This window comes from Erigeron canadensis, chromosome 7, assembly GCF_010389155.1.
Source record: "Erigeron canadensis isolate Cc75 chromosome 7, C_canadensis_v1, whole genome shotgun sequence".
Lineage (NCBI taxonomy): Eukaryota > Viridiplantae > Streptophyta > Magnoliopsida > Asterales > Asteraceae > Erigeron > Erigeron canadensis.
The window spans coordinates 38,455,979-38,481,599 of NC_057767.1; the positions used below are offsets into that span (position 1 = coordinate 38,455,979).

General features: G+C 32.1%; 2 protein-coding genes across 2 annotated transcripts; both read right to left on the reverse strand.

The window, feature by feature from the left end:
* Nucleotides 1-2,238: 2,238 nt before the first annotated feature.
* Nucleotides 2,239-3,640, reverse strand: LOC122608668 (UPF0098 protein TC_0109-like). Its single transcript, XM_043781760.1, has 3 exons — nucleotides 3,463-3,640; nucleotides 2,817-3,157; nucleotides 2,239-2,413 (listed from the first exon to the last, which is right to left on the reverse strand). The coding sequence occupies exons 1-3, from the start codon at nucleotides 3,551-3,553 to the stop codon at nucleotides 2,339-2,341; spliced, it is 507 nt and encodes a 168-aa protein (XP_043637695.1). The 5' UTR covers nucleotides 3,554-3,640; the 3' UTR covers nucleotides 2,239-2,338.
* Nucleotides 3,641-5,172: 1,532 nt separating this feature from the next.
* On the reverse strand, nucleotides 5,173-8,815 carry LOC122606560 (receptor-like protein 7). Its single transcript, XM_043779404.1, has one exon. The coding sequence runs from the start codon at nucleotides 8,754-8,756 to the stop codon at nucleotides 5,343-5,345; it is 3,414 nt and encodes a 1,137-aa protein (XP_043635339.1). The 5' UTR covers nucleotides 8,757-8,815; the 3' UTR covers nucleotides 5,173-5,342.
* Nucleotides 8,816-25,621: the final 16,806 nt, after the last annotated feature.

Consider the following 25,621-nt stretch of genomic DNA (forward strand, 5'->3'; position numbering starts at 1 on the left):
AGTGACAAACATATATCAAGATTCAATATTACCTTTGAGATTCGTAATTCTATCACTTAATCGAAACATATAATGTAAAACAAACTTCGCATCATTTCATGTTTCATTATACTAATAGATGAGTAATAAATAGATAATCAGTAATATTAGTTTAAAAGTTAAAATATAAATATGTTTTTAACTTATGGAATTTTTTTTATACAAGTTGCAAACTAATAACTATTCAAAATGGATGGTATTTCAACCACGATAATCTTGGTTGGTGTCAAATCCGATAATGATTCTTTCGATTCGTATTAGAGTGATGACCCCTATTTCACTAATAGCTGGGAAGGGAATACGTTCTCTAATCGGCATGTATTAACCATTTTCTATTCTTCGAATGAAATCTCGAGATTTAAGAGAAGATGGATCAGGTCTTTTATTAAAAGGTGGACCTTGAAGCAATCATTGTCATTGTGGATTTGGGGGTTCTAAACCAGAGGACAGGCAGCGAAAGAAGAGAAGCTTACTCTATTCCAGAAGCAGGAATATCAGGACGGAGATGAAAGGAGTCTTGCATTAGTAAAGGAAAAAATTAAAATTACTATCGAAAATAATAATGATGATGAAAATCCATATTAATTTAAAGTTCAATTATATATGGTATCTTAAAAAATAACATTTTTCAATATAAATTGAAAGGGATGTGTGTCGTTTAAAGATAGAAAATTTTCATTCCTGTTTAAATTTATATATAAATATATTTCAAATGTATATGTAGAATTTTTTTAATTTCCCAATTAATTGAGAAAAAATTTTATATATACCCATATAACCTTTACATTTTTATAAGAGTTTAATACTCTTACCTTCTAAAAAAGTTACAAAAAAATTAGACTAAACACGACCCATTTATTAAATACTTGCTTACTCAATTTATCATTAACGACGAATTAATATACCCTTTAAACCTTATTAACTAATTTACATTTTGGGCCTTATTTTTTAACATATTTTCACTATCACCACCTGTATTCACCGTCACCAATTCTCGACTAACAACCATCATCACATTACGCGGGTAGCATGCTAGTATATCATTATATTTACTACAGAGTTTTTTTTTTTTCAATTCATTGTATACCTTTTATTAAAAAAATTCAGTTATATTTTGTCAAATTCTTGAATAAATGTTTTCTGTTACAACTACCGTTAGCTTTGCTTGGACATATGTCATATATTCATGTAAATATATATATGTATGTATAGAGTTTTGTATTTTGAGAACCATTTTTTTTAAGAACTATGAGAACTCTTAACATATATGTTTGTTTATATGTTTTTTTTGTTCATTAACATGTGAAATAATATAAAAAATGTTTTTTTTTTCATTAACATGTGAAATAATATAAAAATGTATGTTGTAGAAGAAATTTTTTGAAGAAACTTTCAAAAGTAGCCTTTTGTAAACTTATGAATGAATTTGTTCACGTTTTCTGTTCACATATGACAAATGACTATAAATAAGGTTTTGAAATTTTTTTTCTTAAGCAATATATATTTTTATAACGTTTCACATGTTAATGAAAAAAAACATATAATCCAGTATAAAATTTAAAAATTCTCACCGTTTTTAAAAAAAATGAATTCTCAAAATAAAAATATCATATATATATATATATGATCCTAATCATATAAATGTACAGTACGTGTACGTGCTTTCCAACAATTAGCAACAAGCTAGTTGTGTATACTGAAGATCGACGACCGAATGGTGGACAAGCAATGAGTTGGCATGTATCCCAGATGAGTTTTGTCCAATGAACATATATATATATACGGTAGTACTGGCTTATAACATATATAGGTTGCAACATGTAAACACTAGGAACTGGCTGAGGCTGTAGATGGTCCAGACGAATATAGGATATAGAAGGTCGTGGAGTACAATTCAGTTTGGAAGAAATTATACAAGTTCATAAGCCGCAATGAGGAAGAATGCAAGCTAGATGGTAATCAAGTATATATATTCATTAATTCACGTACATTAGTAATTTCGTACCATCATCTATATATATAGCTCAAATTGAAGTAGATAGATAGTCCCTCGCTCGTAACCCTTAATAAAAACGTACAACTATATATTAGAGCTACACAAAAGTTTGGTTAATTTATGTGTCAAAATAAAGGGATTAATCGAAGCCTAATTAAATGTATTGAATCTTATTATATATACCCCAACTGTACGTAATAAACTTAATCAAGTGGTCTTTTAACATGCATACATATGGAGAATAAATAGTACAGCTACGAACATTAATTAGTACGTAGATACATATATTATACTTTTGATCGATTAATATATGGCCACCAGAACAGCTTCGCCAAGTACATGCCCATCAATTGCCTCTAGTAGCTTTTCCTTCGTCACCTGTATTGATAGATGAACATATAACCAATTATTTAGACACGGCACAAAACAAATTAAATAGTTCTATATTGGTCGATCATCTGGTTCGGTCAAGCAAGATGGACTCTTGGGTTGATCACCTAAAAGGCTAAAACTAATTTTTCATTTGAGTTGTTTAATTAAGATGAAACACAATCCATAGAAACGATCGAAGACACAACTCATAAGTAGGCATTTAGCCCATATAGAGTTATGGACTAAACCTAACAACCTGACTGAAGAATAAAAACCCAACTTATAAATAGGCATATGCCGGCCCAATAACAACCTACAGGCCGTGGGTAACATTTGATACTCGTAGAGTCGTAGTTGATAACTTTTACGAATTATTTATCATCTTGTAGTTGATGGAGAATATATATACCTTATTTCCCAAATCGATTTCATCATCCAATGCATAGAGTTTGAACTCAAACCGATGTCCGGGTGTTGGTATTGTTGGGCAGCGCCATCCTGGTACCTTCAAATCGTTATTCCCTTCTTTAATTTTCGCATAATCCCCTCCCATTTCGTCCTCGTTGCCTGAAAACCCCTCAGGCAGTCCTTTCAAATTCGGTGGTATACTGGTCACCACCCATACGGTCCATGGAACAAGGGGGCTATTTGGGTCGGGTGCATCTATATCTTCCACCACTAGTGCTAATGTTTTAGTCCCATTCGGGACATTATACCATTCTAAAGGTGGTGATATTCTACTTTTTGCACCTGCCGTGGAGATCGATTTCCAACAACGATTAATGGATCAAGTATTCGAACTAATTAATGGACATGTCCAATAGTTGCAATTAAGGCTAATTGTGATTATTCAATTTTGATCCAATTAACATTTTGGCAATTATTTTGTTTGGTGACATAAATTTTTTTTAAAGTTTCTGAGTAATTTTGTAAGTAAATTGTTTAGTGTGCCATGTATGTAAGTTGTACTAATTAATTCTACATATTAATATACTAAAGTGATAAATGATTAATCAATGAAAGGTAAATATATATATCATGTACGTAGTACGTACCTTGACCTTCATCTGTGTATTTTCGTGGCAGCCTACCTTCATGGTCGATGCCAGAAGATGCTAGCCTAAACTCATCACTTGCATTTGCCATTTTCTTGAACCTCAACTTAATAAAATTATTCCAAAACTTTCCTAACTTCCTCCTTAGAAATGAAACCCGGTTATCTTAATTTGTGTATCTTATTTGGATATGGATAGATGAATATGCATCTTTTGTGATGGTTTTTATAGTGTTTGTAGATGATTAGGATATAGTGGGTTGTTAACACGTGTAATCAAGAGTTGTAGTGTTTTGGAGAACCTGCTGGCATGTTGACACTTTTACATGTACGTGGTTGCTATCTACAACTAGAAATAATGATACTTACGTTTTCAACCGGTTGTCGTTTTCGACTTTCTATTGTTATTGTGTCATTTATTTCGTTAAAATTCAAGATATCTCTCGAGTCTTTGACATCTAATATTGGTTGATTTTTTCGTAAGGAAATCGTTAAATAAGGTAATCAAATATATAAATTAAAAAAAGATTTATAATCAAGTAAGTGTTTGTGATTATCGTAAAAGAAATGAAACAATACATTAGAGCTAGGCCAATTATTATATGAGATTTATGATGTGAAAGAAGCATATTTTTTAAAGGTGTGAATCGAATATAAGGCAGGAGGTTTAGACTATGTTAAATTCACCGAGTTCAAGTTGGAGAGCTTTTCTTCCAATATATAACAAGAAAACCTCTAATAATTTGTCCGAATGCACGACAACATATTAGAAAAATAACATGTCTTCTAAAACTTGAAACTAGATCTCATCAAATCCTAGTCTTAGTAGAATTACTTTCTTACTATTAGACTATTAACCTAATGATTAATAAATCGATATAAACATTATAAGTTATCCATAATAAAATCAGTTATTGTTGGTACCCTATTTATTTTTACATTAAACTAACTTAAACATTCAAGTGAAATCTAAATAACTACTTTTTCTTATAAGTAACTTTCGAATAGAGACAAATCCTTTCATCATGAAATGATAGAAGCCTAATACCAAACCTTGTGAAATTTAATTTTGGGCAATGGTTGAGATTGATTAATTATTAACTTCAATAAGATTTTAATTAAACAAATATTATATTTTTAATTGTCTGATCGTATTTAACGTGTTTAAAATATATATAGAGTTACTTTAAAATTTAAGATGTAGGTTTTTTATTTGAAAAATATAACTATTTTTATGCACGTTAACTACGATATTTAAGGTTGTATTTAACGTTTTTCTAATTATTTATTAATAAATTTTGTGAACATTTTTGTTAGCATAAATATAAAGCTAAAATATGAAATGTAAATGAGTCAAAAATCAGAAGTTTAACCATTTATTAAAGCGTAAGGACCAAAAATGTGAATCACTAAAAAATTATTAAATCTATGAATATTGGCTGGAAGATACTAGTACTCAGCAAGAAGTACAATGAATTCCCCATTGATGATCAGATTTTTTTCCTGGTACATATACATATCCCTTTTTATCGTCAGTAAATCAATGAAATATCAATATAGAATCATGAGGTGACATAAGTATTTTTTTATGGTTGCCCACCATGTGTTTGATGAAATTCCTGAATGAATATTATATAGTTGAGTTTTTTTTTTTTTTTTTTTTTTTGTTAAAGATTTAAGTTGGATATAAGCTAAAATTTGAGAATAAATATTAGGCAAAATAAAATGTAGATTCTTATTAAGCTAATAGTATGTCAAATAATAATCCTTATTACTTCTTTTCCATATATCGTACCTCAATAATTCACATTGTGTATCTATCTATATACAACATTGAAAAATTTAAAAAACTAAAAGAAAGAATTTTTAGGCATCAAAATCTCACAGTTTGGTGAATGGAGACTCTGCTTCGGAACACGATGTAGTTGACGAAGAAGTAGATAATGGATTCAATCGGTCAAAGCAACTGCATTTTGTATCGTGTATGGCTTGTTTTCTTGAGAAATCAAGTTTAGTACAGAATACACAGTATCTGCCCTTAGATTGATCGTATTCTGACTCGAAGTCACTTTCGTCCGTGCTTTCATACATGTCCAGTGTCTCGGTTTCATCATCTTTGTTCTCGTTAAATAAACCACAGCTAGCGTAATGGATGCCTAGAGCCAAACAGATCATCTTTACAAGTTTGTTTGTGTACTCGTCCCAGATATGCCGACCTTTTTTAGACATCATAAGAGGCCCCATAACAATGGCTGCACCTGAACCAAATCCCACCCCAGTGAGTATGAACTGCCAGTCATATCCGTTATCCGAGTCTTTAAAAGTTTGTTCATAATTTTGTTCGGGTAGGTTTCGACTAGTACAAGTTACGTTCAATGGAAATCCGCATAATTCCTTGTTTCCTAAGTAGGAATTTTCCTCAAAGGTCTGAAGTTGGCTGCCTGTTGGGATTCTTCCATTTAACTGATTGTATGACAAATTAAGGGAAGAAAGGAATGTGAGACTTGTGAGTGTCTGCGGGATCACTCCGGTTAATCTGTTTCGTGACATATCTAATGCTTCTAGCTGACTCAAATTCCCCATATATGATGGGATCGGGCCAGTGAACTCATTATTTGATACATTGAGAAGATAAAGTGCTCCGAGTCTTCCAATTGTGGTTGGAATTTCCCCTGAAAAATGGTTACTTGAGATATCAATGGATGTGAAGAGTGTCAGAATTTTGACTAGTTCCACCTCGAGTCCTTTGACTGTGACTGTAACCGTATCTTGATAGTAGAACTCAGTAAGTTGTAACACCCTAAAACTAAGGTGCTTCTTGCTTGATAGATCATCAGTCATCATAGCTGCCCAGTGCGAGAAACTTTCAGTGGGAACTTTACCACTTAAATTGTTGGAAGCGATGTCTAGAATCTGAAGCTTTGACCAATTATTGTGGTGGTTTTCACCACAACTCACGTTTCCATATAACCTGTTGGATCTCAGAACAAGAACACGCAAGTTGGTGTTGTTACCCAAAGAACACGGATACTTGTCATATATTTTGTTGCTCCCGAGATTCAACACTTCCAGCATTGTGCAATTGAATAAAGATTTAGGAATCTTCCCTTCTAAAGAATTTCCATGCAAATCTAGAGTGTTTAGCCCACAGGTGCTTGGAAATGTACCCTCTATGTGACCACTAAGACTATTGTTACCCAAGTTTAGTACCCCCAGACTGCTACCGAATTCAAATAAACATTTTGGTATCCTTCCACTTAAATTGTTGTTTGACAAATCAAGAACCCTTAGGTAGGAAGCATTGCATATGGTGTCCGGAATAGGCCCAGTAAGTAGATTGTCAGAAACCGAAAAAAAGTAAGCAACACTGAGGTTTGTCCCCGTGGCTGCAGGGAGAATCGAGTTGAAACGATTTTTTGAATAGTCGATGAAGGTAGCCGTTTGTGGAGGAACCGGAATCACCCCACTGAGAAGATTGGAATGCAAGTCGAGTACCAAAAGATCAGGAAAATGATATGGCTCTTGGATACCAGTTAACCGGTTATTAGAAAGGTTCAGATAGGAAAGGTCTCCGTTTCCAATTCTCCATATCCAGCTTGGTATCTCTCCTTCAATTTTGTTGTTAGAAAGATCAAGATTTATCAATCTCGATTGGTTTCTTAGATTAGGGAACATTTGAAGATTGCAAGAAGCCAACTTTAAGGAAGAAAAGTTTGGAAGGCGATTCACTAGCGTGAGATTTGCGGTTGTAACAATGGATAAATTATTGAATGAAAGATCGAGAGTCGTTAGGTTGGTCAAGCGACCCTGAAAATCTATGGTTCTTATGCTTCCACTTAGTTTATTTAATGATAATAACAAGATACTTAGCTTTCCAAGTTCAAACAAAGATTTTGGAATTTCTCCGTCCAGTCTGTTACTTCTTAAATCAAGTGTATCCAATAAAGATGCAGACGGATTAGAAAAGTTAGGAATTAAACCATCAAAATTGTTATTGGAAAGCTGTATCTTTTGAACTTGTTGCAGAGAAAACAAAGATGGAGGTATGCTTCCATTAAAAGCATTGAACCTTAAATCAACATAAACAAGACTTTGAAGATCTTGAAAGTGAACAGAAGGGATCGTACCGGATAAACCATTCCTTGATAGGTCAACATGGGTAAGATTCTTGCACATCTGAAATGATGGGATTTCGCCACTAAAGTTGTTTGATGACAGATCTAGGTACGCCAATCGGGTGAGTTTTTCCATAGACTTCGGTATCTGTCCACTGAAATTACTCTTTGGCAGCTCAATTCTCGATAGATTCTTTAGATTTCCAATAGTGTCAGATATCCCGCCAGAAAAGTTTGTGTTACTGAGTACCAAACTTCGAAGCGACCCATTAATGGGAAAATCCGGTAAAGAACCAAAAAGATTCATATTAACGGATAAATCAAGAAGCTGTAGTTTCTGCAGCTGGAAGACTTTTTGAGGAAATGTTCCGTTCAAGTTACAAGCACCAAGATTCAGTACTGTCAGATTCTTGAAACTTGCAAAGAAATCAGGAACTGGAGCACTTAAGTTGTTTAGACCTAGACGAATTTCGGAAAGTGACTGTAATCTCTGAAGGGAATCATCTAAAGGGCCCGAAAGTTGACAATTTGACAAGCTTAAAACTTCCAGCTTAAGCAAAGATGAAGACAAACCCTTTGACCAATCAAATCTTTGTGATGATATATTCACATTATTAAGATAAAGACCTGTTAACCTTGTGAGGTTTTGCACAAGTGTTGATAGATTCGGTTTCTCCAGTTTCAGTGAGCGACTTCCGAATGAGAAAGGCTCAGAAAGATCAAGAACTTCTAGTTTTGTCAGCCATGACAATTCTACCGGAATCTGACCCGAAAACCTTGAATTCGACAAGTTCAAATACGACAAACTTGAAAGACTACCGAATAGTGAAGGAATCTGTGAGAAGTTGAAGTTATTTCCAGCAAGATTCAGGCTTTCAAGATTGTCTAGATCAAAAAGAGCACTAGAATCATCTATTGGACTCGATATCGTTTCGTTGCTTAAATCTAGTCCAATAACCTGACCCTGTGTGCTGCAGTTGACACCTATCCAGTTGCAACAATCTGTTGTGACATTTGGGTCCCAAGAAACCAGTTTTGTTGAAACTAAAGAATTGAAGGTGAGATTGTTCTTGAATTGGATCAAGATGGATTGCTGTCTGATTTGACATTGACCAGAAACATTAAACAGAATCAAGTAAAATGGTATGAAGAAAATGTGTAAACAGAAATGGATTCTCATTGGAAACTAGAATTTGAGACACCCATATGATGCTTATAAAATATAGAAGCTACTGTATAAAATTAATGCCTCTCAACTATAATACAAATATAGATATATATTTCTGGGATGAAAGTACAAAATTCCAAGAAGTGTTTGTTCAAAGAACATAGAAAGATAGATTGAAAGAGAGAGAGAGAAGAAAGACAAAGGTTGAATATTTGGTATTGGGTGTGGTTGGCATCAATCTGTTTTGTTTACCTGGTCCTTTGGTTGACTTATGACTACACTGAATTTGATATTTGCTCTTTAACCCCCATAATAAAAGTTAGGATTTTTTTTATTTTTATTTATAATTTAATAATTCGTTGCTCATAAGATGCATACAAAATAATCCATGTAATGAATGTTACCACTTCTATAAAAAAAAGTTATATAAAAATAAATGTATTTTAAAATCAACTTTTAACCATAATCTTAAGGGTTAGGAATAACAAACTCCATACATGTTTATGTAAAGTTGTGACATAGACGTGCTGTAAAGTTTTGATGTCGAGTCAAAATGAGTAATTCGTTAATACGGATCATAATAAATAGTCCGCTAGTACGGGTCAAAAAAGTATGTTGTTATAACAGATAGAAATGAATCGGACTTTAGCGTTAGGCAGAGTTGCACCAAAAATCCTTTGTCCACTTTTCTGGGATTTTTTGAACTACTCAACTAGTAAGAGGCTACCCAATTGGTAAAACTCATCCCTCAAACGCTAGTCTCTGTCAGCGTCACATCAACAAAAAACACTCCAAGGACCAATTCCTCCAAAATCCATTCATCCCTCAAGTATTAGTCGTGGACTCACCAATTATTTAATTTTATACATTCAATAATAATAATAATAATAATAATAATAATAATAATAATAATAATAATAATAATAATAATAATAATAATAATAATAATATTTATTTAGAGAAAAAAAGAGTTTATATATTTTAGGGTCATTTTTAAACTAACATTAAAGTGTAGGTTATAAATTGGAAATTTTACACATAAAAGACATATACATAAAAACAAATCTTGAACCCTTCTTCTTCATTTCAACTTCGGCTGCTGCTTCTCCATTTTCCGACCGCCGGAAAAAATTAAAAACTCACCATCTGCTTCTTCTTCATTAAACACACACGTATATCTATTTATTTATGTATATATATGGGGGAAAAAATCACACACAAACACTCGTCCCTGCATGGACTAATCAACCGGACGAGACCCGCGCACGAGCGAGGGACGAGTCCCACCCAACGGTATGGACTCATCCAAGGATGCCGAACGAACCCAGGGACGAACCCATTGGGTAGCCTCTAATCTAACTGTAACAACCCTCATTTTCCAATTAGGACTATTTACTTATACTTGTCTAGGTATCGATCCCGAGAGGTTCGTTAGGGAAATTGACCTTCTAGACATTTAGGCATATTGACAATTGCCCTCTAGTACGGTGAAATGCCTTAGAAATGCCATAAACAATAACTAGAATCATCCGAGATAATCTCAAGCAATAAACTAGTTTTAAATGAACTTCATAAAATACCTTTGAACAAAAATTTTTATTGTTAATCAATTAAGTTATATAAACAATAAAGTAAGACTCACAAGTTGAGATAACAATCAAAATTCATATAAGTCGTCCAACAAATTAAACACCAAACCAAATCAAGTAAATATAATCTTGGTGAATAAAATTTCCAACTAAAAATATAATTGGAAGTTATATGTGCGTAAAAGCGTCGAAACCTTAATGAGTAAGTATATATATGCTTAAAAATAAATACAAGTTTACAACTAATGGCTTATGTAACCAACTAAAAATACAAGAATATATCCATGCATACATATATACATGACATATACATACACTTATATATTTTTAACCAAAACAACTAATTACCTACATTTAACTAACATAACACTTACAAAACAAATACCCACTTAACCTATACTTACACTACAATATATACACTAATTTTTATACAAAAAAAAAGAGAAAACCCTTCCCTCTCCCCTTATTTGGCCGTCCCCCATACATCCACACACATACATCTCCCTTTCAAATTTTGCATGTCTTTTTAGTCTTGGAACTCACCACAAACACATACTAAACACCACTTTACACACACAAGTCATTTACTCTCTCAAAACAACTTTCTCCTCTCTTTTTCTCTCTTATTTTCGGCTGGAAAAAGGGCAAGAAAAGCAAGAAAAATCAACATAAACACATACTAATAATAAGGGTTTAAGATAGATTAAGTAAGGGTTATTGTAAGCATAGTTTAAGGGTTGTATTAAGGTGTGAATAAGGGTTATTGGAGGCTTTAAGGGGTCACGAAAATCTGCCTATTACCATCTTCAAAAAGTGATTCTTCAAGGGTATAATCTTCCCTCCTTTCACTAGATTAAATCTTGTTTATGTTTATGCTTAAAGGTGTTATCAAAAACTCATGTTTTCTTTATGAATCTTCAAGTTTTCTTTTGAATATACACTTGATGAGGGCAAGTTAATAGAACCTTTTCTTTCATGCTATTGCATGTCAAGATCTAAAGAAAAGATTCAAGGATTCAACAAGTTTAAGACCCAAAAGTGTTGTTATAGATTAAATAACTTTTAAAGTGATTTTTCCTTTGAAATATGGTCATATTTTTATATAGTTTGATGAATATATTTCTGGAGTTTTTCATAAAAAAATATGTTTTTAAGTTGTTGAATTAAATATGGATAAAGATTTGTTGTTAATATGATGAGATGATTACATGCATGCTTAGATTTGCACTAGTTTAAGTTGTTTTGATTTGAGATTTGAGATGGGTCTTTAATTGATGATTTCATATATATTTTGATGTTAAAATACATGTTAATAATCTGGGATTTATGAAGTTAGTACAAGAAATAAGGATTTTATAAGAATTCAAGACAAAACCATGCATAAAAACCACTAACCGAAATCACAAGAACACAAATATAAATTCATCACTTTCATCACATGATTCGTCCATAAAATATGAAATAAAATCTGGTGAAAACACTAATGAAAGATGAAGAGATGAATTAGGATGAACAAAATGTATTGGGTTTGCCAAAATAAGTATTGGGTAAAGCCATAAAGTAAAGGCATGCATTGGGCAAACAAAGCAAGCAGACAGAATTGATCTTCTGTCTTTGAACGGGAAAACTGGGCATGTGAGGGCATTTTCAAGAAAGACTATCAAAATAAAAGTTGTAGACAAATGAGTTAAGATTAACCTCCAACTGGAATTACTCAAAAATACTGAACCAAACGAAAGATATGATTTTTCTACTGAAACTGGTCAAAACTGCAATTTTGTATGAATATTTTATAAACTTTAACAATTTTTATCTCCTAACCCATAAAGTTCCAGGAAGTCATACTTGGTGGAAAGTAATTTCAATGTGTTTTGAACTCAAAATAAAATCATGGGATTTTTCTAACAATCAGAACATCAAGAACTTTTATAAAACTTCTGATGTCGCAAGCAGTGCCCATTCGGGACACTTAGTGTTTGGATAATTTTTACGGACACCAAACATCATCTAAAAATTCATCAAAAATTCACGAAAATACTAGATACGTATAAGTCACTGTGTAAAAATCATGAAGGTCCAAATAATTCGGCTTGACCCCAAATTGGTAGCCAACATTTCATAAAAATCTGAATTAAAAACAGAAAATTTGAAAGGAAACTAACCATTTGTATAATGGGCTAAAAGATGCACTAGAGACCATAATGGGCTAACCCGGCCCAAATACCAAACCCATAGAACCATAAATCAGTAGGCCCACTTGGCCCAACAAACCATAAAATCCAATAACCAATATAACCTATTAAGCACATAACCCAAATAAGGTTAAGCCCAATAACTAAATTAAGCCCAAGTCACTTAAGAACTCATCACATTTTGGCCCAATTGATAATGGCCCATAACACTTAAACGAATTTCATGAGATAAGTGTAATCAAAATAAAACAAAGATAATTAAGTGAGATTGACATAAGTAATTATGTTAACCAAGCTATATATTGATATCACAAATGTTAACTCGCGCTAAAATCGGTTACACAACAAATGATGAATAAGGATAACATAACTTAATAAGATATTTCTACATGATGACCTAAGATGCCAAGTGAAACCACAGATGAAGCCAAATTACCAAAAACTTAACAACTTATAACTACGCATGTCATTAAAGTAACCTTTTTCACCATCAATCGCTACAACCAAAACAATGCAAATGTGGGCAATATACTTGGATTCCACAATTGATAGCAATATAATGAAAGTGGCATTTCTAAGTGATGGCTTAAGATAGGAACTTACGTATATTAGTCCTATCGTAGGGATAGTCTTGGCTTGAAATATGATGGAGGAACATAATGGATATATGGTCAAGGAAGCTATAGATGGGAAGTACCCATTTTGGATAGATGAGTATAATATGCGGCATATCAAGGTGAGTCATAGCCCCCTTTCAAACTCTTTTACGTGTTTTACTTTCGGGGTGAAAAGCATGATAAATGAAACTACTTTCTATATATGCAATGTTTCTTGAAAGAGAGTTTGTTACAATGAAATGATTCTTGATATATGAGTATGAAATGATATTAAAGGATTTATGTGATGAGCTTGAGTTCTGTCAAACCGCGGCGTTCGGTACACTACTATTTACTCCGAAAGTGGAGGCCTGTAGTTAGTTAGTTGCGCAACTAGGTTTCGTCCGCCCACCCAAAGCGTACCGTTGGAAGGTTGGTTGCCTTCGTGACAACCTCCACTTCTAGTCTGGCCCCCGGGTGTTCTAACTACCTTAAGATAATCGGGCGTCTCCATGGCACGACCCATTATCATTATTGACATTATTATTACGGCACTTGATTGACAACTTGTGCTATGAATTGAGTTATTGGATTGTAATCGGACTTGAATAAAATGGTAGTAGTAGTGGCTCAAGCATTTACTCATCAAAATTATGTAAATTATGCCTTTGTGGCTAAATGAAATTTGACATTGAATTATGCCTTGTGGTTAAGTGAAATTGATATTAATATTGTTGATAATTGGAAATTGTTTGAACATACGAATTGGGTATCGTCCCTCATATGATATCTTGAAAGACGTTGAAATTGGTGATATTGAAATGATTTTGGTAACCGAATGATTTTGGTATGATATATGAGTAATCAATTTATATACTTTTTCTCTCATGGTGATCTGATAAATGAGAACCTGACATTTTACTATGGATTTTTCCAAAGTCTTGATATGACATTATGGTATACGGAAACTTGATAACATGATGTGAAAATTTTGTCGATCATATGGTTTGGATATTTCGAAATGTAATAGTAATCAGTTTTTCTAAGTATTAAAATGGTGATGTACCAAGATTTATATAAAAACCTATGCACTCACCAACTACGTTTTCGTAGTTGACACTTCTTCTTCATGCTTTTCAGGAATTAGCATAAGCTTGAGGATTTATATGCATCATGATTATTTGCATTGCACTTTGGAGTCAAAGATCAAACCTTGTGATAGGCAATGGAATCCGCCTTGATCATTGTAGTATACTACTTCATGTGCTTGTTATTTGTTTCGTGAACTTAATATTCAAGTACGGTGGACGCATTTGTATTTGGAAGTTGGTTCACATGCTTGTACATTTGTAAATTCTTTTATCAAATAAAACTATGGTGAATGTTATTTATAATCCTTTGTTCAGAATACTCGACTTTCTGTACATCTCATTGTTCCGCCTTAGTTGGGGTGTTACACTAACTTCTGTATAATGAGTAACTTCAGTTCGTTTTATGAAGTTGATGATAACTTGTGGTGTGTCACTCTTTTCATGAAGAAAATAAACCCAAGTGTAACGAGAGAAGTCATCAACAATGACCAGAATGTATCGTTTCTTATTGATACTTTGAACACGCATAGGTCCACATAAATCCATGTGGAGAAGATGGAGAGGGGCATCAGTGCTCAAGTGTTTCTTTGGTCGGTGAGACGCTTTCTTAAGTTTACCCACGGCACATGCGGAACAAACATGATTGGTGTCATATTTGAAGTCCGGTAGACCATCAACTAGTTGTTTGTCTACAAGAGCGTTGATAGAATGAAAATTAAGATGAGAAAGACGTCTATGACATAACCAAGATTGTTGTGCTGAAGCTTTTGACAGAAGGCAAATCTCCGAAGTAGGAGAAGGAATACAATTCAAATCTATGGTAAATAAATTGTCATCTCTAGACCCAGTGAGAATATCGATTCCATCTTCAGTTTGTACTTTGCACTCATATCGTTTAAAAAGAACTTGAAGATCGTTGTCACAAAATTGACCAACACTAAACAGATTGTGACCAAGACCTTCCACATATGAAACACGTTTGATAGTGATCCCATTCTGAATAATGTCTCCATAACCAAGTATAGGAGCAATATGATCATTGCCAAAACGAACTGTGCCCAAAAACTTTTCAACAAAGTTCCGAAGAAGGGATTTATTGCCAGTCATGTGTCTGGAACATCCGGAATCGATATACCAGACACAAATAAGGAATTCCTGTAAAAACAGGAAGTATGGGTTTAGGTCCCCACTTTAAACTAGGTCCATAAGTGGTTAGAAGATGATTCGTAAAGAAGTAAGATAGCAGAAAGATATAGGAGTCTGGAAACAAAAACATAGTATGACCAAAATGCATGAACTACATAACAAGCACACAATACATCTAAACATTTATTGAAAAATAAAAGCACACACATACGAGTTCAAATATGAAATACAAATTACAGACATATGAAAAATTAAAGTGTTTTGAGAAGGATAAAAATTAATCGGAGCTAGTCCTACATGACTTGAAACTATCTAGAGAACTAATCCTACGCCGAACCCAAACTTGTTTCTCAGAAGGTGACTGTTTATCAGACTTGACTCTCCTAGATGCATGTAAATGTCTATCTTTAGGAAGCCAAACACTTCGACAGTTTAAGCATAAGTCACCTGTAACATGAACAGTTTTAGAATTAGAAGAAGACTGTTTGTGATGAACAGGAGATACTCGTTTCTTTGGAGTGGAAGAAAACCAACCATATTGATCTTGGTATCTAGTTATTCCTACAGCTTCATCTCTAAACACTTTTAAGGTGTACCTAAGTGTGGTTAGAGATTGTTTATGGGAACTAGAAAACTTTCGATCCTTGGGTTGCTTTTGAAGATTCATTTTAGTGTTGGGAGAAAAGTTGGTGTGGACTGTAGAAGTCTTGGGGGTTTTGTTCTTGCGACTGTCAGACAAGTTCCTTGGTCTGGTAATGATTACTTTTTGTTTTGGAGTCTTTCTTGGTAATGAAGCTGCTTTCAAGGGATGTGAGAGTGGAGTCTTTTTCAAAGAATGTTTGTTTTTCTTGAAAAATTTATTTTCAAAATCCGGATCATAAGTATTATTTTCTTCCAAAAATTTGTTTAGATCAGGGATTTTAGAAATATTCAGATTAAAACAGTTGTTCTTTGAATCGGAATCTACAGTCACGTTAGAAACTGGAGTCTTCAGAGAACTTGAAGTCTCTTTGTTTGAATTTGATGCATTGTCATTTGGACAAACAGGTTTGTGGCTCATTAGTTCTTGAATGATTTTACAGTATCGTTTTTCTCTTGTTTCAAAAAGTGTAGACTTAATTTGAAATTCCTTTTTCACTTTTTCTAATGAGATGTTCAATGCATCAATTTCATCCAAATAGACTTGGACATTGATTTGAGAGGTGGTCGAGTTGATGGAGGAGCATGAAGTATCATTAGATGATTTTGAGTCATGAGACAAATGTGGTGGAGTCACATTGGACACAAATTTTGAAAATGGACCTGAGGACAGTAACTGTGTTGCCTTTTCAGTATTGTTATCCACAAAGGCTTGAAGTATAATGTTTTTATACTCCATTTCCATCCTAAGTTTATTAAGATCAGTGAGCAAATTCAGTCTTTGATTTCTTTCAAATTCATATTGCTTGGAAAGAGCGTTAAACTCGTTACAATACGACTCAGTTTCTTTCGAAAACTTGATTGACTCAGTATCAAATAGATTTGGAAAAATGTGTTCAATTTTATCCACCGACATTTGTTCATCATAATCTTCATCATATACACAATCAATGTTAGAAATACAATCATCTTCAGTTTGGGTGGCAACAGAATTGGTCTTGATTGAATCCCAGTTGGGTTGCACAGAAACATCGTCAATGTCACACACTTCATCATTGAAGGAGCAATTGTTGGGATTCACAATGACACACATTGGTTGTTTAAGATCAGAACAGTCATAAACAACACTGGATGTGCTATCGGGAACAGATTTGTTATGGTGATTTTGAGACAAGAGAACATTTATCACATCTTGTTTTTCAATTATAGTTTGTTTCAAATCTTCTATTTGTTTTTCCAAAACACTTTGTGGAATATATGGTCGAACTGGAGCTGGTTTTGGATGAACGATTACTTTTTCAAGTTTGTTCTCACTTGTATGAACAACAGATTGTTTTTCAGTTGAGTCTGTACTTGAGTTTTCATCCAGTTCAACTATAGTAACAGAGTGTTTTTTAGGTTTAGGACAAAGTGGAAGATTAAACAAATCATAAGAATCATTGATTTGATCATAGTTAATTTTGACTTCACATTTGAATAACTGTTCTTCTGTTTCAAAATCGTCATAACTGGGTCGAACAAATTGGGTTAGCAAACCATATCGCATCATGGTTTCATCATACAGGGGTGGTATGATTTGTTTACCCTTGAGTAAGTTCTTGGGATCTTCAAATCCTAACCCTTTGGTGAAATCTTCAAAATCTCTTGGTTTGTTTAAAAAGATTTGTTTGTTGGATTGATCAATTCTGTAAACCTTAACTTTATAAAACTTGATTTCATCAGTGAGTTCATCAATTTTATTTTCAAGTTTTTGGTTCTGAGAATCCTTGATGCAACATGCATGATTAAATCAGAGATTTGATTTTGTAATTCTTTCACAGAAGGGTTGGAAATGTTGAACTTAGACTGGAGGGCTTCAAGATCTTCAGCCAAAGCATTCGCTCTAAACATTTCATTTGACTGAGCAATTTTTAATTCTTTGATGGTTTTGTTTAGTTCAAATACTTTGAGCTCAAGTTCTTGATTAGCAAGATGTAATTCAGAAAAAGCAGTCTAAGAGACCGATGCATTACTGGTTGAAAGATCTTTAAAGTCCTTTTGTAGGGTTTGAAATTTGTTTTGAAAATCAGTTAAAGAGGTTTCTTTTTCTTGTAAAGCATTGGTTAAGTTTGCTACTTATTCTTTTAAAGATGTGTTAGTGAGAGCAGTTTGTTCACATTCATGCAATAATTGATCTAAAGCAAGTTTCGGAAATTCGCATACCTCATCATCATCAGTTTCCGATTTGTTACCTTCATCAATCTGCTCATTGGAACGCTTGATCTTAGTCATGAAGCACACATTAGCAGCAAGTTCTTCAGTTTCTTCATCAGAGAGGTGTAGCCATTTGTCATCTTCAGCAAGAAGAGCAACTCCACTTTCTTGTTGCTTTACTAACATGAGTTTGTTTTGATAGTATGTGGAGTTCTTCTGACGAGGCTTGGAACAATTGATTGCTAAATGACCAGTTTGACCACAATTGTAGCATTTCCTTTCTTCTGGTTTCCGTTCAGCAACTTTCTTCTCGAGTGACCTTGGAGATTCAAACTTCTTATCACCAGTTGTGCTTCTCGGGTACTGATCAAATTTGGTAGCTTGGTTGTTCTTGACATAAGATGAAACAGAAGATGTTTGAAGCTGATTGTTGGTCGGTCTTCTTGTCATATACTTTTTCTTGAAGGATCGAGTAAAGTATGCAAGATCTCTGCACATCCCCTTTTCTTTATCATCCATGTCAGATTCAATGAGATCATTATCACCAAGATCAGAAAAAGTGTTGTCATCATTGGAGTTCATAGAGAGATGTGACATTCTGTTGGCCACAAGAGCAAGAGGATCAGAGGAAGAACTTTCTTGAAATTTTGCTTGTTGTTTCGGAACAGCTTTTTCATTCAGTCTCAACTTCTCGTAGAGATTGTGAATGTTAAGCTTATTGAAATCTGGTTGGACGTTTATCTGTGTGCCATAAGGTTCCCAGACTTCTTCCAAGCATCGGAGAAACTTCACATTGAGCTCAATCTCAGTTTTGTTCACCTTTTCTTTTCTTAAATCATTGATCACATTGCAGAAACGATCATATGTTTTCACTAATGGTTCTCCCTTTTCCTGTTTGAAGGTCTCATACTGATCAATTACAAAAGATAGTCGAATGGTTGTTGAGATTTCTGACCCTTGAAACTGTTTTTCAAGTTCATCCCAAATTTCTTTTCCAGTGGTGTATGAATCAACGTTTCAATATATCTCATTAGGAAGAGCAAAGTAAAGATATGTAACAGCAAGATCATCTACTTGGGATCGGTTTCTCTGAGTGGTATTCTAACTCTCGGGTGGTAAAAGTTCTTTAGTTACAGGATTTCTGTGAACAGCCAGTCCTTCTGTGAGAGATGTCTTTACATCTGCCCCATTAGGTTGTTTAGCAACCTAGTTCAGAAAACGATTCCTCCATTGAGGATAGCAGTCACGATAGAGGACAGGTGGGCGAGTTTCAGAACCAATTATCAAAGAATCTTGAGAAGCCATGATACAGTGTAAGGAACTGGTAATCAAGCTGAAAATTGAGCAGTGTAACTTTTCCAAAAAATTGATGAAAAGAGCACAAATACCGGTTTTGGTATAAACCAGGTATTACAACATACAATCACTCAGCAAAGCACAACAGAAACCGGTTTTTCAGAAAGGAAGAACTAATACCGGTATTCGTAAGTAGGAATACCGGTTTTTTAAGAAAGAAATTGAACAGAGTTTTGATTAAGGAAAATGATTAATGAAGGAACAAATACCGGTTTTGGAGTAAACCTGGTATTAATACATTCAAAACACAACTTAAGCCAACAATCCTTGACTAAAACCGGTAATCAGTAATAAGGGTACATATACCGGTTTTCTTAAAAAAAAAATGAAGATAATAACAGCTTGAAATTTAACTATTAGAGGAACAAATACCAGTTTTGGGGTAAACCAGGTATTATAGCATTCAAACAATGAATCAAGTACTAATACCGGTATTCTGAGAGTAACAGAAAACCGGTTTTTGAGAAATTAAATCAAGATTAATTAGAGTTTTAATAACTTGTAAATGAAAGAACAAATACCTGTTTTGGTGTAAACCAGGTATTCTTAATGAAATTAAAAGTTCTTGAGAAAAGTAAAACCGGTATAGAAACCCGGTTTTAGTATGTCCAAAACAGACAGAAACCCGGTAATAGTACTGAGAAGAAAAACCGTAAATGAATCGCGGTTTTTGAAACAGAAACCTTAAATTTTGATTTCAAGACATTGTGTTTAGAGATAGGAAAAGATACTTTATGGGTGATATCTTGGGATGATAAGGAGTGAATTAACACAAGAAATTTGATTACTTTAACAAGGTAAAGAGAAAAAGATTGAGGATTTCGGTATGAAAGTAAAAACACAAGTTAGCACAAGAAAAAACAAAATCAAGCAATGGATCTCTCACACGTTGTGATTTTGATCTGATACCAAGTGTAAACTATGCTAATATGTGTAATGAACCTTTATGTGAAATGGGAAAGTAGGTATTTAAGGAGAATGTAGGTATTATAACTATGAAAGATTAATTGGTCAAAAGGTTAACTTTTCATTACATGTGGAGGTTTATATAGCCACACAAATTGCTATAAAACCCCTTGGATAATTACAAACAAGTACAAGTCTAATTACATGATAAATCCTTCACCATAACATAATAAACATAAAGGACAAGACAATTGTTAATATACAAAACACGCACTACAAATTATAAAGCTAACAATATATCATATATAATTAATTTAATATAATTAATATACATTTTTATAAATAAATATGAATAGGATTTATGTTTAATCTACATGGAATAAGTTTTTTAGAACAACAATTTTAACTATGTTTAATGTCAGAAAATTATGTTTAATCTGTTAAGATATGTATAAAAGTGTTTGACGTTGCACTATAACCATTCCATGTACATAAATATTGAAATACAACTAATATATGTATACTTGTATTTAGTTCCGTCTATTGGACGGTTAGTCTCAAAATATATTAATCAAAGTTAAAAAATTGAAATTCAAGTATATTAAATCTCTATGACCAATATTACAACTTAATCAATACGAAAACTAAAAAAGTGAACACATTAAAATTAACTCCATATAAATATTGATTCCAGCTTACCCTTTTTTTAACCTTAGTTAAATATAAAATTTGCAGTTTGTTAAATCTAAATTTACTACAGACATAAACAACAATTTTAGACTAAACGATTTAGAGCTAATCTCAATAAAAAGAGAAACAAAAAGTGTACAGTATATAATTTGACAAATGCATACTTTTCATCAACAAAGACGATCTCGATCGTTTTGAATTTTTTCGGGTTAATTTGAATATTTTGTGAAGAAAAATAATTAACATTAAAAATTAATTAAAAGTTTGGAAGAAGTTGTACTTGAAACTTACCCAGGGGAATTTATAATGGGGTTTGACTGAGAGTTAGTTTGTAGGATATCAAATTAAAATGATGGAATTTAGTTCATGGATACGCCGATAAACATGACTTAAATATTTAAAAATAAATGTAGTAGTTTCCTAATAAAATTAGGATTAATTAATAATTAATAATGATATAGGTGATCAGGTAATTTTTTTGTATGGAATTAATTATTGGGACTAATTTGTATGTAAAAAAATATAGAAAAATAAAAGATTAATAAGGATTAAGCATCAGGCTAAAGGAGGAGGATTAGAGGTGTCAAGTGTACCCCAACCCCCTTTTTTAATTATATTATTATTATTATAGATAGATAGATAGATCCTTAATAAATTAATCATGACCCAGGTGGTATTTTAAGTGTCGAGTCGTATATAATGATTTAGAAAACGTAAATTTTGCCGTTGGATTTTGACCGATAAGAATAGGGTGATAGATACGTTAGTGGCCTTTTCTAAACATAAGGAACGTTGGCAACCCACCCGAAGACTTTAATTGCGTGTTTATAACTTTTTGTTTTTACTACAATATATTATTTATTTATTTTTTCGGCAAGGCAAATAAAATAGAATAAATATTATTCCGATTTTTAATATTAAATTCTACTTTATATAATTTAATTAAAAAGTATATTCTTGACTAGATCAAAAGTAAGATTAGCAATATTCACATTAAACTAAAATGGGTATTAAAATAATAAAAGAATATGGAATAATTATATTTTTCTGGAACACAAATTTTGATATTTAAAAAGTTAATGTAATAATATATGCAAACAAACTTATGTGCAAAAAGTTTTAACAAGAAAAAAAAAGTAACCACATGGGTTTTATTAATTACTCTAAATTTGTAGGTGTCAAGATCAAAATTTTTTTTAACGAGAAATGTTACATTTTCGTGATTTAAAACTCAATAGTGATTTTTAAGGTAGATAGTATTCTTGAAGTTGTCAAGATTTTAATCTTTAATATGTTATAAAAAGTCTTTCATGGTTGTATTGTTTTTACACTAACTAGGGTGCGTAGACATTACTAAGACGAGACCGATAGGGTGCGTAGACATTACTAAGACAAGACCGAAATAACTTAAATTACTTTATAATATTTTTGGTTTTTCGAGTTTTTTAGTGGAGTTGAGATAAAACAATATAAATTCTTAAGGCATCTCTAATGATTAAGTTGTATAAAAGCTTTTTTATAAAATTACATAAAAAATTTCTACTCCAATGATAAAAAAAAAAAAGTTTTTAAAGACTATTTATTAAAAAAAAATTCCATTATATTACAATTAATTTAGGTGATAGGGAATGTTTATTTCCATCAATAGATTGAGCCATTGAAAAATTTCAACCTATTCATTAAAAAGGACATCTTATCCAATAGTAAAAAACTAAATTTTTTGAAACAAAAGAAAGTTTTGTATCAAGTTCTCATTGGAGATATTCTATTGAGTTTGAGTTTAAAACAAATGCAAGTCATGTGAAAATCGAGAGCAAATTTGTAAATAGTAAATTACACTATACAAAACATAGGGTTAATTGAAAAAATCGTCCTTGTGGTTTACCTATTTTCGTGGTTGACAAACTCTCTTCACGAATTTTGGTGGTATTGGTCCAAATTCGATAATTTTGTTGCAAGTTACATTCTTACGTCTTTTTATTTTCATTAAATCCCATCACATGCCGCTTACATGTGGACATCTTAGTCATTTTCACTTACTTTTTTTTTAATAAAAAGTTACAGTTAGTAGTTAGCATTCGAGATATCACAACAACCAATTGGGCATCAGATTCTTGGATGAATTCATCATTTTTTCGATCTTATGGAGTTGAGCCATGGATGAAAAGTGTGTAGTCATAGATGTGGGACAGAATGAGATCTGTGGTGATTTATTTGTAGAGAAGGACGGAGGCGTTGATTATACAACATCGAATAAAACGTCTTTGGGGTGGCCTTGCCATGTTTGTGGTGATTTCAAATGATGAGGGTTACCTCTTTGGTGTTGTACAATTCAAGAGATTATTCTTATCAAAGTTTCAGTTTTCATTTGTTTGGGTTACATATCTAATATGGTCGGTGGTGATAACTGATTTAAAAATATAATTTTTTTGTGTAATTAAAACTTTGAGGATAATTTGTGTAGGTGTGAGAGAGAATACAACATGGAGTAGGGATGGGGGTAGGGTTTATCATTAGCTAATGACAAATCTCAAAGTAGAAGGCAAAAGGAAAAGACTAAAGTTGCCTTTAAGTGAAGAGTATAGGAATGAGATTTAACAATAGATGTAATTTGCAACAAAACGGTCAAGTTTGAACCAATTTAACTAAAATTCGTGAAGAGGAATGCGAATCATGAAATGAATAAACCCCAAAACAATTCTTGCAATTAACTCTAAAACATATAAATATTGCAGTTAGTTATTCTACATATCATACTATTTTTAGAATACATGTTAATCTATATCTATATATCTAATAAAACAATAGTTATCCTAACTTTTTAAAGTCATCCAACTCAACTTAAAGCTATATTTAGATTTTGCCACATAAGATATTTCCTATGTGTCATTTTTATACATTTTTCCTATTTAATATATACTACATTCCTTTTTTGTTACAATATCAATAAAATAAAATCACAACATATTATGAATAAAATAATCAATTTTTAATTTGTTTCCAAATAAATAATTGCTAGCATCTTTTTTCCAATATATAAGTTTGTTAATTACTAACATATAAAAGCATCAATATATGTTTTATACTAAATCAATATAACAAGTTTATTTCACAAAATTGTTGTTGCTAATTGTTTAAATGTATTCTAATATTTTGTTTGTCCACTCATTTATGCAGTGGATTTGACTATTAAGAAAATTTTGAATATTTGATTTTTAAATATTTTTAATTATTTTATATAATTTTTTTTTATCTAAACGTTACTTATTAGATATTTTATTGATTCAATAATAAAAGTTTTGAAAATATAATTCAAGAGCCGCGCATCGTGCGGGGTAAAAATCCTTGTATAGTATATAACTAGATTATTATTTTGCATGTTACACACGAAAATATATCTAATAGTATTAGTATACATTTTCAAAGATGTGAAGTCGTCGACATTATATATCGTAAAGTAGTAACTCAGTTGTAATTTCTAGAAAATATAACTATTTGTAAATATGTCATGAGGAAATGGCCGGTTAGATCAAGCTATGCGATATATAAACATTCACCTGAATATGGAATTGTAATTGTAAACTATGTGTATGCTATGATGATTTAGTAAGATCCTAGTTTTTGTTCCCGGACGTTGTCCCGAGAGACATTTCGTAACATCTACACATGTGGCGAAAATTATATAAAATGAAACTTTCGTGGCAAAAGTTAAAAAGTGAAAAGTTATAGAAAATGAAACTTTCGTGAAAAAGGTTACAAATTTGAAAGTTATGTGGCGAAAACACAAAGTTTTATGCTAAAAAGTAAAGTAAATAAAACTTTTGTAAAAAAGCGACAAAAGTTGAAAAACTAAAAGTATAAAAAGTAAATAAAACAAAACCTTTGTGCGGAAAGTAGAAGAAACGAAAAGTGATTTGACAAAAAGTAAAAGGGTGAAAACTTTAGTAAATTTATGTGATAAAAAGTAAAGAGAATGGAACTTTAATGGCAAAAGTTAGAAAAATAAAAGTTTAAAAAGTAAATAAAACAAAAATCTCATGCCAAAAGTAAAAGTAATAAAACTTATGTGACAAAAACTAAAAGTTTAAAAGATTATGTGATAAAAAGTAAAAAGAATGAAAGTTTTGTGGCAAAAGTTAGAAAAACAAAAGTTTAAAAACAAAATAAAACAAAACTTTCGTGCTAAAAGTAAATGAAAATAAAGTTAGGTGACAAAAAATAAAAGGTTAAAAGTTTATGTGATAAAAAGTAAGGAGATTGAAACTTTTGTGGCAAAACTTAAAAAAACAAAAGTTTAAAACTAAATAAAACAAAACTTTCATGCCAAAAGTAAAAAAAATTAAAGTTATTTTAAAAGATTAAAGTTATGTGACAAAAATTAAAAAATCTAAAATTCTAAATAAACTAAGTTTGTATTAGAAATAGAAGATATGGAAGTTTGGTATAAAAGTGTGAAACAATAGAAGTTAAAAAAAAATG

Bases quoted from the DNA above. Each gene is read 5' to 3' on its own strand.
- LOC122608668 (XM_043781760.1), bottom strand. From the start codon at position 3,553: ATGGCAAATGCAAGTGATGAGTTTAGGCTAGCATCTTCTGGCATCGAC. The intron at 3,158-3,462 runs GTACGTACTACG...TCTCCACGGCAG, and splicing joins ATACACAGATGAAGGTCAAG to GTGCAAAAAGTAGAATATCA. The intron at 2,414-2,816 runs GTATATATATTC...CTATCAATACAG, and splicing joins AAATCGATTTGGGAAATAAG to GTGACGAAGGAAAAGCTACT.
- LOC122606560 (XM_043779404.1), bottom strand. From the start codon at position 8,756: ATGAGAATCCATTTCTGTTTACACATTTTCTTCATACCATTTTACTTG.